Source organism: Amblyomma maculatum, chromosome 10, assembly GCF_055883805.1.
Source record: "Amblyomma maculatum isolate TAMU_Amacu chromosome 10, ASM5588380v1, whole genome shotgun sequence".
In the NCBI taxonomy this organism is placed as follows: Eukaryota; Metazoa; Arthropoda; class Arachnida; order Ixodida; family Ixodidae; genus Amblyomma; species Amblyomma maculatum.
In genome coordinates, this window is record NC_139353.1 from 9,844,075 (window position 1) to 9,859,683 (window position 15,609).

At 46.9% G+C, this 15,609-nt stretch overlaps 1 protein-coding gene across 1 annotated transcript in view; it reads right to left on the bottom strand.

Annotated features, from left to right (window-relative positions):
• Positions 1-2,015: 2,015 nt before the first annotated feature.
• The window catches only part of LOC146175543 (inositol-trisphosphate 3-kinase A-like), a 216,653-nt gene continuing 203,059 nt past the window's right edge, over positions 2,016-15,609 (bottom strand). Inside the window, exons 2-8 of the mRNA XM_084581941.1 lie at positions 9,196-9,298; positions 8,296-8,442; positions 7,123-7,250; positions 6,479-6,628; positions 5,933-6,034; positions 5,642-5,713; positions 2,016-5,092 (exon numbers count right to left, since the gene is read on the bottom strand). Of these exons, the coding sequence (XP_084438067.1) occupies positions 4,847-5,092; positions 5,642-5,713; positions 5,933-6,034; positions 6,479-6,628; positions 7,123-7,250; positions 8,296-8,442; positions 9,196-9,298 (948 nt within the window). The 3' untranslated portion in view covers positions 2,016-4,846. The remainder of the gene's footprint in view (positions 5,093-5,641; positions 5,714-5,932; positions 6,035-6,478; positions 6,629-7,122; positions 7,251-8,295; positions 8,443-9,195; positions 9,299-15,609) is intronic.

Below are 15,609 nucleotides of genomic sequence, written 5' to 3' on the forward strand. Positions count from 1 at the left end.
GAAAAATCCACTAGAACACTATAATTATGTTGTGCGTTAGCAATGTGATTGCATTATAAGCTGTCAACGTTTTTCATTGAGTTTTGTTTGAATCTTTCATGGTGGTGTTTGCAGACCCCTACACATTCGTCTGCATGCAACCGAACATCTGTTTGGGTCGTCTGTTTGTTAGTGATTGGTTAAACATTTCTCAGATGTGTGTATAGAGGTGCAGTGATTCCCAAGAAGTGTCACAGCATCACTTTGCTTGGCGATTAGTATCCAGTCTAGTTTAACTTAATTAAATGAAGCTGGGCATGTAAAAGCTTTTGCACACATATGGAAGGATGGAGACGACAATGTGCAACGCACAGTGCGACAGTGTTTTGCAGTCATTGTGCCTTGATCAGCAGCAGTGACAGCTATGACGTTTCATACCCGGCTGCCACGAGAAGGCCCTGGGTTTGAATCTACTTCGACTTTTCTTTTTTTGTCCAAGCTCGGCAGGGTCAGTATTCCGAATTTGCGGCGTTTTCTTAAGTGTTGTTATCTCCCTTACCTCAAGTCATTCGATTGGTGGAAACCCCAGAAATGAAAGTGGAACTGATATCGGGTTCCAGTGTTTCCAATCAGATGACTCAAAGTCAGGGAAAAGGCACTTCTGAAAACGACGCAAATTCAGAATACGGACCGTGATGCAAGCTAGAATGTTCTTATTTGGGTTTGAGCATGTGAAGTCGTGCTTCCACGCTGAAAACTTGCTCCGATTGGCTAACTCTGCAGTAAGCAGCAGGCATCACTATGCATCCCCGATACCCATATCCACTGGGTCTTGCTGTTTTAGTATAGGCGCTTAATTCGAGGCCCCAGAACTGTGGTCAGTCCATCAAAGGAGGATGATGAAAATTCGGCAACCACTTCCCAGAAAACCCATGCCATGCTGTATTGTGCAGCTTACTTTGTCCCATATTCAGCTGGGCACTGTACTTTCCTCTGCAAAAAGTATCTATGCCTTCTTCACTGAATTTCTTATTCCCAAAAGATATGCAAATAATATTTTAACAGTCAAATGAGCATCTCTACCTCTTCTCAGGAGAAAATTTCACCCATGTTCAGCAGGCGCCCACATGCCATTACCATGCAATAGGCACCCCAACCTATTACTGACATTTGTGACCCCACAGTGTTTCCTCACTGAAAAATATGGTGCACAATGGAACTAGCAGTCGGCAAGCTAAGGGCATGCCAATTTTTCAAAACGTATTTTGCACTATTACTACTTTTAAGCTTGCAATTAGCACCACCTAGTGGTGGCACCTTTCATGATTTTAAGTAGGTGTCACTAATGTTTTAACTTCTCGTGCTGTGGTCTTGCACCAAGTGGAACACAGTATACAATAAAAAAACTACAGTGGTTCGCATTGCTGAGCCAAATGTCAGTACAAGACATAAGGCTGGTTTCAATGTTTGTTTCATTGATTTCTTTCATGCTGTAATGACTATGGACGAAGCCTTTTAATCAGTGTAATAAAGTGCGGCAGTTTCTATGTCTATTAGTAAATTGTAAATTGGTCTTAAAGAATGAAAAGGCGCAGTATCTGTCCTACTTCTGGGTGGACACCTGAACTATGCCATAAAAGAAGAAAGGAAAGACTGAAAGAATAGAGAAAAAACTGCCATAGTGGAGGGCTCCAGAAAATTGTGGCAAATTATTCCAGAGCCCTCCACTTCCTTTATTTACATGCACGGTCCAGGTGTCCACCAGGAAGTGTGCCAGATAAAGCACCTTTCCTTTGCACCACCCTAAAAACCCTCTCCACGGCAGCTGGCACCCAGCACAGCTACGCGCCTAGCAACACCTGTAGTTCAAGGTCAAATTGCAATGTAAAATGACTTCGATGGCCTTAAAAAAAGCACACACCCAGAGAGATGCGTGACATGGAATAGATTAATGTTGCCAGCACTGCACTTGGCAGAAGCATGTCAGAAGCCACAAGGATCCAGTGCAGGGCAAGCAAAAGTAACAGAGCCGATAATTACATTCAGTACACATAGTATTTTACTTCATTGCAAGATGAAAACAGTCAAGACTTATTGCTCTATGTACACTTCTAGCCACAGTCTTTCGTTAAATAATAGACACATAGAACACTGCTCTTATTTACAAAAAAAGGCGCGTGACAAAAATGGTGCAGCTGAGAGTGCATAAAAAGAAGTTTGGTGGTGTAGTCATCATTCATTTTTTTTTTTTTCGAGGGGGGGAAAGGATACTGTCTTGTCCATGCATTTCACTCGCAGCTGTTATGGCACAAAAGCAGCAAGTTAAAAGTATGACAGACGTGTTTAAGGCTTCCACATGAAAGTGCTTGCTTAGCATGGAACAGCCTACAGTCGACAGGACAAGAAGGGAAAAGCACGGTGACACTTCTGTCTGCTCCCAGTCCGCTTCACAAGATCAGCCATGGAAAGTTATATACATGTCCGACAACACCTGCAATCTGTTTGCAAAAGCAATCCGCAGGGTGTCGGTAGAGTGTAGTATCATTACAAGGAACACATCATTCAATGCAGTTGTTCATAAACAAAATGGCAATGTGGTAGTCAAATGATGAATGCGGTAAAAAAAAAAAAAAAAATGTCTTCAAGAATGGAAAAAAAAATTGATTTTATAACAGTAATGCGTTTGCTTCCCCAGAGATATGTGCACACCCATAGATGTGCAATGGTGCATGCTACAAAACTCTGAAACCTTCATTTCACTGCATCGCACTGGCTCAACTCAGTACAGGCCTTCAGCCACTCCTCTGCATTGTTGTGCAAGGTGCAATAGCTTGACAAGATAAACGTGTCGAACAAGGTCCGGACATGTGTGATGCTTAGACGTTTTCATGCTAGTTGGTTTTTCTTATGCTGAACAAAAAAAAAAATGGTGATTCTCACCTACCTCAACTTGGTGCTGGTGAAAAAAATTCATGTCTACCTCCCATCTCTCCCACTAACACCATAACGCTGCTTCACAGCAGCCAATCAGGAACAACATAACAGGTCTCTTGCGCACATAGGAGCCTAAGTTCACAAGTTGGCATCTTGCCATTAACAGAAAACTGAGCAGAGGCCAGCACTTCCAGAGTTTGGCAGTAACATAAGCTCCTACACGACTCCATGCATTGGAACCAAACCACTTTTGTGCACTGCAATAGTGCACAGATTTCCAACCTCAATCTGTCTGTTGCAGAAATCACACTAGTGAAAGCAGGCACTCTCCTTCAATTAATTCTAGCTGTTCACCACATAAAGGCCTTTAAAACCTGACAGAGCACACTACGGCTCGGGCATCGATGACTTCGTGCTTGGACATACTGAGCTACCCACTCAGCCACTTCCATGGTCATAACTTTGTACTGTGCAAACAGCGACAAAAAAATAACATTAAACCTCCTTTCCATTCTTGCATTAGCAGCTGCAATGCAGAACCAAACAACGCCAACAAAACATCACACTGCGGAGGCAAGAGGGGGTGGAGTGGAGAGCTTGCAGAAATGGAACAGTGGGTAGCTCGACCATACTTCACAATGTGAACACGCACATTTGAGTTAAGCACAAGCACTCTCTCCACCCAACCATAAACTAAGCAGGTGTGTACAGAAGTTAAAGATGTGCAACAATAACAACGACAGCACATAGCACCGCCATAATAATAATCATAAAAAAAAGATACACAGTTCTGGAACACTCTTGAAACACCTATAATGCAATTGTCAGCTACCATTCATCTGAGAGAGCACGTTTTTAAGACTCCCTGGTCAGGCCTAGCTCTGCTGCGAGACACGGTCACTTCTTGTTTTTGTGTGTAGCACCACAATTTCTGCCCCTACTTATAGGGCCTTCCACTCGCCCTAGCTTCTCACAGTACTCCATGCCCGAGCTTAAACTGCAGAATTTCCAGTCCCAAACACAAGCTAGACTGCAGAACTTTGGACAACACACTGAACACGACAGAAAACAATCTGCATCACAGCCTGGAGACGTGCTGCTAACTGCAGGACACCTTGCACAAGAGCTTGTGGGGAGGGAGGAGGGGGGACGTGAGGCGGCAGCCCGTAAGAGAGGGACAGCTGTAGCTGGAAGTGCTGGTTTGCTGCAATTCATCACGCTATTTCCGGCCTCCAAGTGTTGAGGCCCACTAATTTGCTAGGTATAATGAGGCCCTTCAAGAATATGACACATGCCCCTCCATGATGGCTCGTTACCACCAGGCCTTGTGCAGCTCTCTTTCATCCAAAGAGAGGGTGTCATTCTCGGATCATCAGGGAAGCAGCCTTCTTCCCCACAATGGTGGCTCTAGGGATCATTTCGTTTTCGAAGAACACCGTGAGGAAGAACCCTAGATTCCTCTTTAGAACAGACAGCTGGGTGACGTGGCCCAGTCCTCAAAACTACCAGCATGGGGCCTGGGGTGGCACAAAACAAAGCTGAAGGAAGATGTTGCACTTGGCACAGCTTTTTTCACAGGCCTCGCGGCAGTGCGAGCCAGCTTGGGTTGTGTGAGCACTTGTTGGCAGAGGTCTCGTGGAACCCACCAATACCCGGGTGGCACTGGTGGTTTTGCTCACAGTCTGCAGTTTGCTTGGTTGCATGAAGGCTAACACCGGCAGGCTGGTCTCTGCGAGAAAATGAGATTGTGCACCACAAGCGCACTTGCCCACAGTCCCACAGTCACTCGCACGCTGTCACACTTTCACCCGTTAGTTCAGTACTCAAGCTGACTATATAAGGTCACCTTCTTCGTCGTACACTGTGGAGCACACAGTCATTGTCACAATAACATCCAGGACTGCACCGTGACTTGATGAAAGCGGAGAGTAGCCTAGGCAGGTATCTCGGGCGGCAGGCTCTTAGAGTAGCCTCCGCAGCGATTGTCTAGAAGCTCTTCAAAGATGCCAATGAGGTTCGAGAGGCCGATGAGGTAGCCATCCTCGTGGTTGCCCACTTCCCAGGGTTGCCGGTGTGTAATGGTCACGCCGGGTGGCACGGACACAGTCTTGGCAAAGTCAATAAGCCACACGCTGGCCGCCACTTTGTCGTGCACAAACAGCAGGGAACTGCCAATGAACTGCAATGAGAATGAATGACAAAAAGAAAGAAAATGACTCAAAGGCCTTGCTCCACACCTAGAGAAATAGTTTCAACAGCTACTACTGCACACAGGAACTCTGTATAGAAAACATAGCAGAAAGCTGATGCTAGAAAATCTGCAACCGAAGCTGGTCGTGCCACTTGCAGCAATAAAATGGTTCTCCCTTCCACTATTATGCACTTCGAGAATACTGGCCTTACTTCGGTTCTCACAAGGTCTAGAATTTCAGTGAGGCTTTTGGAAACAACATTTAGAGATGTTCCCTGAAGAAGATCAAGCCGGTCAAAATCAAACCAGCTGGTTATATTTGCACAGCATAATGTAAGCGGCCATTTATTCACTCCTGGGTGACAGAAGCAAAATGAAATATACTACAAAGAAAATGCTTTACAGGCTTGACAGCATCAAAGAAAGAAAGCAATAGTATACAATGACACCTTTCCCCATTCAAAACTTGCATGAACAGCTATAGCACATAAATGTGAAACTTCCACACAGTAGCAACATGCCAACTCAGCAACCTACCTCGTGTGTAGAGAAGAACTCAGACTGCTCAAGCGCATTGTACAAAGATCGTAACCGCTGAAGATACTTTCCCTGCAAAGGAAGAAAGACAGCATTAAGCACTATAATAGAGGAAATCACATGTTTACTTTGCACTTATTAATAAAAGCACTAAATTCAAGACTAGATATGCAAATTATGAATTTATTTATTAACCGTGCAATAAATTTCAAATAAAGCAATTAAAATAGCTTAGAAAACCTGGACTTCAAAGATGCTTACTTCTTTTAATGCAAAGCCAGTTAGACTCACCAGAGCATCGTCGAAGCCTTTTGTGAATGTGTCGATGGCATTCAAGACCTGTTCCCTTGACTTTGTTGTTTTAAAGTCTTTTGTCGAGGTTCCATCTGGATTCTGCAAAAATAAACAATAAATCAATTAATTGAAGAAACCAAGTAAACAAGAATAACTTTTAAGATCCATAGCGCACTGTCAAACTGATATCAAAGCATGAGCACTCAACATTGAATTGCACAAGTAGAGGCTTTTACTGAGGGTGCTGACTTCATTTACCTTGGCCACACTGAAAAAACACTACAGGGATTTGCTATTGATCACTCTAATATTAAAAATATGCCATATATGAGCATTCCACAAGATTCTCAATTTCAACTTGCTTCAACTTTTATGGTGCAACACCTCAAAGTTACAAAAATGAAAGGCAAGATAAATTCATGAGGTATTTGCCACTACAGGTGCACGCTGCGTGCATGCACGTAACAAAACTTGGCTAGCCAATCCTATGGCGTCTGTTGCCTATTCCTAGTCTCCCTTTCAAAAGCCACATCACCCACACACCTTAATGCCCTCAATGCGGAATCCCAGGCTGGCCGTGGAGCTGATGGTCTCTCTCCAGATCATGTATCGGGGCTTGGTCACCGCCTTCAGGTCATGCTCCTCGGGTGTCGGCTCATCAGGATCCACAGCGACCATCTTCTCATACATGTCCTACAGAGGAAGCAGACAATGTTGCGAAAAATTGGTGAGATGCACATCGTGGTGTTGAGAGCAAAGCACTTGGCAGCGGCACCATTTTGTTAGTTACGGCAGCAGTTCCTGCAGGTACCAAGGAAAACTAGCCGACTGGCACAATGAATGAGCTTCTCTTACTGAAAACACTACAGCTTCTTCATATACAGACGACTGACTAAACCACTTTTGGTATTCAATAGGCCACACTATTATTGATTGAAAGGGAAGTTGTAAAACTGCAAACTGCAGGGACTGATGTCCTGAAGTGACACCTGAGATGTGAGGGACGCTTAGTGACTGGTTTGGTAGTCAACGTATGAGTCAATGTCCCAAAGCAACTGTGACTATGAGAGATGCTGCAGTGGAGCGGTCCACTTTGTGTATGAATTATCAAGGTCTGACTGCATTTGTAGTAAGAAGGCACTATGGGGAAGAAAAAAGAAAAACAGCTTCAGAGAAGGGCGCCTCACCTTGCGGAGCTTGGGCTTTTCCCGGGCCTTAGCAAGCTCTTCTTCGAGGTATGTTCGGAGGCCCACTTTGACGTCCATCACGCACGGGCACTGGAATCCAGCGAGCAGATCCTGCAGCTCCAGGTAGCCTGTACACAGGAAGGGGCACACAAAGAGGGACACAGTTGAGTATGATTACTTCACCCATGACTTTATATGTAAACTCAAGCCTCACTTTGAACAAGGCCAACGGCAGAGCATGAGAGTAAGCAACATCGTCTATAACACTGTTGTACCACGGAGTGAAGCTTGCATGACTTTTCTTCTGATATCTCTGATTTTGATTTTAGTCTCCATTCACACTAGTGGGGAAAAAAGGAACCGGCAGCCATGAACCTCAAACTCTATGGAGCATCAGTTTAGACAGCTGCATAAACCTGCACTGCATACCCTTCAAATCAGAGCTCTTTAAGGATGCTAAGCTAGCAGTGCAACTGCCAACATGCACCATTAAAGTTTAGGCAATGCCTCGGATGGTAAGTAATAAAGTTTTTAGCATTTAGCCATCCCCTGAGCACCTAATAATGAATGCTGTCTGCCACATATGTCGAGAACCGATATAACTCATTATGTGCACACATTATTGCACAGGCAGCCTTCCCGAAATGTATGCCAGCAATGAGCCTGAGGCAAGCTCTTGCCTCTAATGCAATTTAGTATGCCACTACTTTTAAATAAAACTGACAACTTTCCATATTTCATGCAAAAACTATAACAAATACTCATGCAAGCTGTACTCATGCTTCATGACACAGGACATAATTTGCGGAAGGGGACTTGTAAAAAGTAGCATCTCCAGCACGTACCCCATACCACTTGACAGCCCCGCGCGCATACTGAGACAACACTGTCCATGCTGTCCTACCTTAACCGGCATTCAAACTGTGCATGACTCTTTACAGTTAGAACTGAGTTATCAAAGCCTTGGGGAGATGGAAATTACACTTCATCCAGTCAGACATTTAGTCAAGTGCAAATGAGGAAACAAAACAAACTGCCAACCACTTATAAAATTTGTACATGGCACCTCGATAATATGGCATGCTTTGTGCAGCGTCATAAAAGACGGCGCTGTTTCATGGAATGACACGCCCACTTCAACACAGCTCCAAGAGGATAGACAGTGCTACTCACTGCTGCAGTCTTCCATCTCGACACGTCCCTTGAACTCAGGCACGTAGTCCCGCAGCCAGGGATCCCTCATGAGCTGCTTCAAGCAGGACTCTTCCTTGCCGCATAGCTTCTTCAAAATGGTGCCCTGGGCGCCCGACCGGAAGTTGCCTGCAGGCGACACCACAACCAGACACTCGTTAACCTTGCTGCTGCTGCTGTTACAGTCGGGAAACTGGCAAACAGTGTTCCTGCCTTCACACCTGTCACTGTTCAACAGTCCTATCAAACAAGCCAGTCACCAACACAAGGGAGACTGCTGAAAAAATGAAACAACAAAGATAGGAATGAAAGACACTGTGCCAGCCTGTAACTGGTAGTATTTCATGATGTACTATGAGAAATTTACAGAAAGCGTTACAGTAAAGGAAAACATTTAAGAGCCTTCCAAGTAACACATGGAATGCAACCAGCCGCAATTTCAGCGCCGTCTGGCATTTATGCCTTTGTCATCATCACCTTTTGAGGAGTTTTCTTCCTGTTAATCATGAACCTACCGGCCAAATGATCTTCCTCACTGAAGCCAAGTATGAGATACAGCACTGAAGTGCTGAAATGCAAGTTTTCTTTCAATGCTGGTGATGCTAACACTAAATAAGCTCAGCTTGTAGCATTTCAATCTGCACTTTCGTGTACCCTGACAGCTTAATGCTCGTTTTTTTATTCCACAAACAGTCAGTCGGGCTTCATCTATGAACCTCCATGGGATTAACAGATTATCAAGGTTACATGGGCCTTAAAAGATGGGGAAACCACAATTTAACTTAATTTGATTAGGTTAGGCTTGGTCATCGAAGCGGGCAAACACTGCCCCATAGGCATGTGACACTAACATACTTTCGTTAACAATGTGCAAGTTCATACCTTGGTGTCCGGCAAGCTGTATCCATGGATACTTGTACTTCCTGTAAGTCTGGACAAATGGAGACCAGTGGACTACATTCCGCACTTTCCGCCATCCTGAAGGCTGCACAGAACAGAGAGAATGACAGACATGGTTTAGTCTCGCATACAAAGTCAACACAGCCTCTACAAAAAGACATGCAATGCAAATGAAACGTTCGACATGAATGATAAGGACAAACATGCACTGCACATAAGGACAAGGAAAAATACAACACAAGGAGCAATGGCACTGAAGGTGCCACTAAAACAAGGACATGATTAGGATAGTGTGAGGACAAAAACGCATTTGGTTCTTTTGTGCGAGCTGTATACTGCCTTCTAGAACACCAAGTCAACCGCCACTCCTTCCACAGTCCTATCATTTGACTTCTTTTTGCTCATGTTCCTAAATAACCTGCACCATATTTCATTCCATATATTTCCCATACCCTGTCCCTAGAATCAGAGCATCTGTATAATGTCATGCTGTCTAGAAAAACTACTTTCTACAATTAAGTTCAATGTGCTGTGCACACGACAGCCAATTATTTGAATAAATTCAAGTGCAAACTGCAGCAGTAATATTTATTGCCAGAATCCTCAACAAAGCTTGAAGCATGAGTTCTACACCCTAACAAAAATGGCAAGCGATGAACTGCCATTAAGCACAAGGAGAAGAATTGCAGCTAAGAATGATCTCTTTATTTTCAATTAACACATCAGAAGGCCAGAAAAGGTATATGCCTGAAGAAATTACTATGAAATAGGTTTGCTTCTAAAGGTATATGCCTGAAGAAATTACTATGAAATAGGTTTGCTTCTAAAATGGCATCTTCAAGTACAGGTGCATACGTTCGTAACTCCAACAAGTGTGAACAGGTTTTGGCAAAGCAGAACTATAACATTTGAATAGACAGTGAACAAAATGCATATCCAAAAATCTCTATTGAGCCAGTATGCTCGAAAAAAGCGGATAGTTGTAAAGAAAGAAAAATGTAGGAACTTATAGGTATCGCCACTAAAGAAAGCAAGAACGAGTGAGCCAGACACGAAAACCATCTCAACTTGCTGACGACCATATAAGGACGCTCTGGACTCGGTGTTTTCGCCGCACCTTCTGCAGGTCCGCTCGCCACAGAAGAGATTAGTAAGGAAAGGGTGCAGAGCGCAGTTGATAAGCTCCCTATCAGCTATCTCAAATTCCGTGTAGACAGTTGTAGACCCAATGCGGTTCGCACGCACGTGAAGCCAAAGTAGCGTGAGCCGCGAGTCTCGAGAAAAACATTTCGTCGTCGGCGCGAGTGCAGGCTTTCACAGATTCCTGCGCTAGATCACACGCATGAGAACTTCGTCAGAAGCCAGACACGATCGGAATGCGTCATGAATTAAAATTTCTCCAAAGCACACGCACATCGAGGTTAGGTTGCGACGCTGGCACTTTCGAAGTGAAAACAGCCCGTTACCTGCGTAACAGAAGCGTCAAGTGCTCGATAATGATCAACTTAAGGACTGCTGCAAGTGAATAAAACCGCGACGAGGTACTAAACGCTACTGAGAGCATTTATCCGGAAAGAGTCTAAATATGGATGAGCTTGGCAGGCCCGATTCCGCGGCTCATCTCTTTCCTTGAGCGAACAGCGGCGCCCTAGGCCCAAACACGCGTGTCGGCATGCTCTCCACTTACGCTAGTGCGGCGTGCTGGCCGGCCGTTGCAAAGCGTCTGAGCCGTAATGCCGGTCATGGTATCGTCCTCTCGCTCATCCAGAGACTCCAGCTTGCGAAGGCGGCGGCGCAGTGCCGGTACACGCATCAACCCGAAAACAATTCCCAGCGGGATTGCAGCTGCCGCCGCTCACGGCATGAACCGAGCGCCATTGTTTCGGTAAAACGCGTCAAATGCGAGGAGAGATATGCGCAACTGCTCGTTCCAGGCTTTCAGGTCGGGCGCAGAAGCTGTGAGAAGCTCCCCTTTTGCGCGTTTTTCATATTTTCTGCGTTTCACCTTCCTTGGTCTTGCTTGCTCACAGCAACGTTACTACAACACACTGTTCTAGTAACGTTGTCTCACACAATAAATAGTCCGACGGGCACGCCGCCCAAACGCGCGCACACACAAAGTAGCTCATTACAATAAGGAGAGTGATGAGGGGGTAGGCCGCTTCCGGGTAACAAGACAAGCCGACGAAGACGAAGCCGGTGGCTTGAAGCGGTTCGAAACTGCTGCCCTGCTACTGCGGGTGTCGTATGCGGCGCATGAACCGCTACTGTGGCGCTAGCTCCCTTTCCGCTAAACATGCCGCTAAGCTACAGTGCTACAGTACTCTTACGCTAAACGAAGAGCAGCTGCTTTCGCATGACAGGCCGCGAAGCATGAAGCACGTGAAGCGGCATGCTACAGCGCGCCATCTGACGGTAAAATCCATATGGCGCTGAATTTGAATGCGAGATGAGAAGGAGTTGTTTACTGTTAACAGGGCCTGTAATTGCGAACGGTCACTAAGCTTCTTTCAGCGAAATATATTCTAAAGATAGCAAAAGTCGCTCGCTGCGAGCAAAATGAAGGCAGAGAAAAGATCTGCCCGTGCGGTCTGGATCGCAAACAAAAAGTTTTTACTAGAAAGTTCTGCCCATCTCCAAACGCATCGCAGCTATTACTACTTTGGTGGGTTAACGATGCATTCACACAGCGCTTATAGACGTTTACAAAGAGACAAAAAGAAAAGAGACCAGCCAAATGAAAAGCGAAATGGCATGACACTATCCTGAACGCTGCACAAACAACGAACGATTGCGTCACAATTTTGATAACTGCGTATATTTTCCGACACGTTTTCTCAACTCTCTGATACGGCGATGGCTCTTCGATCGAACGGGCTGCAGTCGATGCAGCCTCCCTTACAACCAAAACAAGCGCAGACGCGTGTTAATTCAAAACGCGTTCGTAGCTTATCCGAAGAAAGTCAAGCGGGCTCAAAACAGCACCGCGCTTTAGTATTCAAGGAACACAAACCCGCCTCGTCTTATCGAGCTTTGCAGCAAAACACGACGGTGTGTGCGAGGGAAAAAAATATATTAGGAGCAGCGTTACCTGTGACGCTTCGGTCTCCTCCCCAGAGGCCGCGCCGAGGCGCTCGAGGACAATAAAAGGCAACTTGACCAGCATCCAGAGGTTGGCGAGTGACGCGTACAGCAGGTCCCTAGCGAGCGACCACGGACGACGCGCGCTCATGGCTTCGCGACGTCGCGAGCACTTGCAGAACGAGCAGAAACGAGGGACGCATGTCGCGATCACAGAAACGGGAGACAACGTCCGCGCTGTACATGGAGCCTCACACCTTCCCCACCCCTTCACGTCGCGCCCGTCTCTCTGACGCCGAAGATCGGTCGAGCTCAGCGTGACTGTCTATTGTTCCTGGATCCAGCGAGCACAATGCAAGAAGAACCTGACTCCGAAACGAAATATCATGCGATTCCCGAGGAGTCGGGTGGCATGCATTGTAGTGCAGTGAGCCAACGGCCGAGTCGCGGCGCTAGCAGCGATGAGCTGGCCTGCGATGCAAGTAGCTCATCTGTCACCCCGTATGACGTGCGAAACACGGCGTCTCTATTCGCGTGCGAAAAGTCACCAGTGGAAGAAAAGTTCAAGCTGGCTGCATTTGCAGGTTGAGGAGGAAATTTCAATAACCGAACCAAGTCTTTAAAAATCCCGCTGGGTGTATGCCCAGGACGACAACAATGGTACAATGCTTAAACGGCGCAGTTTTAAAGAGATCAAGCGCACCCGGAAATTGCTGAACGACTCCTTGAGAGGAACGAAAGGAACGTTGTTCTAAAAGCCGACCGTTGAGATGTTCCCGCCACCAATCCAAACTATTGCGAGAAATCACTCAAGCCTGTTTGTCACAACGTCGCTTCAGGAATGACCTAACGCGAGAGCGGAACCTTCACTATTTACACGGCCTGTAAGGAACAGGAAAAGACTGAGAGAAACGAACATGCGCGCCTCGCGACACGGCGACTATACTACCCGGATGCCCTGTCGCCGACAGACACAACGCTGCAAACTCGTGACGGTGTTAAGCTGCCTCACTCATAAACAAGCGCCTCTGTTAATCAGCAGACCGAGCCGTATATGCGGTTCTAATAAGGCCGGAACAAGGCGCCAAAGACGTTCTTATCTCGAGTAGCGGCAAAGCGGCAAGGTCACGGCCAGACATGACGTCAAGGCACCGCGGGTTACTCTCAGCGAGGGGTCAATTTCTTGCAACCACGCGAGGCTATAGAGGTGGCGAGACCTTTGGCTCGGTTAATGTCACGGCGCTTGCGCAATCTCAGCTTGCGGTGAGCATATCGCGCCGGGTCACGCCTCACGGGATCGGAGACAAGCTGCACGGTTTGTATTATATAAACTATACAGACGCGCGACAGAAGGTTTAGAACGCAAAAAGGCGATGGTGGCGCTTCGAACGCGCGTATGCAAGGAAGGGGCTGATATCTTTGACGTCACAGGCCCACCAGGGTGCCGACAGGTTCACAAGTGCCCTTGGACAGGCCTTCTGTCGCTGTTTACCAAGGAAGCTCTCCCGACGGTGGTCATCCGGTCTGGGCTGCATGCCACGTGCTGAGTGACAAATACACGATCGCCTGCGAGTCTTGCATGGCTAGAGACTGGGCAAGACAAGCACACTGAACGTCTTGCTTGGCCTCGTTCGTTAGGCCTAAATGCGTTGCACGAGAGTAGAAAACTGGGCAAGTTGGTATGGATTCACCTTGTTGGGGCACCACAGGGACGATCGAGGACAGATGCGAAGAAAGACAGAGCAAGCGTTGCTGACACGCACAGACGGCATAAGCGCCCGCAAATTCGGTGAATTGATATCTGCAGCATCACTAAGGTAGGCGTTATCATGCACCGTGCCCTTATACGACGTTCCTCTTTTATGCCAGCTGCTCGGCATTTTGTGATGTCTTTCGCCTGTGCTCAAGCCTCGTGCATGATAACGAAGGCAGAGGAAAGCGCGTGGGTTAATGCTCTCGAGCTTCCAGCTAGGTGTCCTCATTCGATGCAGAGTGCTCGTAAAAGAATGACTCGTAGCATTGTGCAGTTCCTTTGACCTCTTACAAATTTACATTTCAGAATTGCCACTGCGGCAGTGTCGGGCCCCAGCAATTAGCATGTAATAGGGACACATTAAAACACCGGGAACTTAAAGCAGCGATAAACCCGGTACGGAACGCAGTCATCGGCGGCCCCAGGACAGCTGCTTAGCGGCAGGCAAACTTGGCCGCCTGAGTCGCATGACAAGAGCTTTGTCGCACAGTATGTGCGACGCTGCCGAAAACAAGACCCGCCATTTCTCGAATGCCTTTAACGACCTCCAAATACAAGCAATCATTAAACCCTAGTCAGTAGGGCCCGAGCCACGATTATGATCTGGCCGGCTTGCCTATTGTAACCGGTATTCTCACACCTCGAAAACGCAAAAACATTTCTCGATACCGCGAACGCCATGTGGCGTTATCTACCGGCGGCGCCACGCAACACGAGGCCATTGATTTTGTAAGCAACCAAGAAATTCACTCGAAAGCCGTAGATGGCGCGACAGTCGCCAATATCCATAGGCTAAATTGCTTTCTGGGTTAGACAAAAAGAGCCAACGATAAGTTCTGGGACTAGCAAAATTAAAGAGCAGCGACTTTCGCTTTCGAAGTACTGCCTCGGCGACTGCCTTCTGCTGGACCACACACTGCGCGGAAGTAAATGCGGCGGGAACGTACAAAGAGAAAGAGCGCGGCGTACGTACGCACACCAGCGTGCGTGCTTGGGTGACGAGGAAGATGAGAAAAAAAAAAGAACAAAGAATGAAATCGCTGTGAGGCACGCAAACAAAAGGTTCCCGCGGCCAAGGCCGACCCGTCCGTCGACGAAGAGAGGGCCGCATGTTTGCTTCGGCCCTTCCTCTTCTCCGGTTGCCGCCGGTCGGGTTTTTGCTAAGCCTCGGCCGCTTGGCACGCGTCCCCGGTTCGTGAATGTTTAGTACGCTGAGGAGAGAGAGAGCGGGCAGGTCACGTGGCACGAGACGCGTGTATATCACCTCTACCATCTTCACTACACGGACCGACTCGACGGGCAGCGGTTTCGAAGGGCACGGCAAAGCGAATTACTGGGCCGCTGCCTATGGGGAAGAGTGCTAGCTGCCTAACCAGAGCCAACCACTTCGGTCTGGAAGCTGTCTGCAATGTATGAATGAACTCCAAAGCAGTGCAGAATAAAATGCTACCATATTATAGTATGGTATAGAATGAAATTACAGAATGTAATTCTTTAAAACGGACAGCGGAATTTCGCCATGACGAGTACAGAAAAGGAAGTATGCGTACATCGTTGCCATG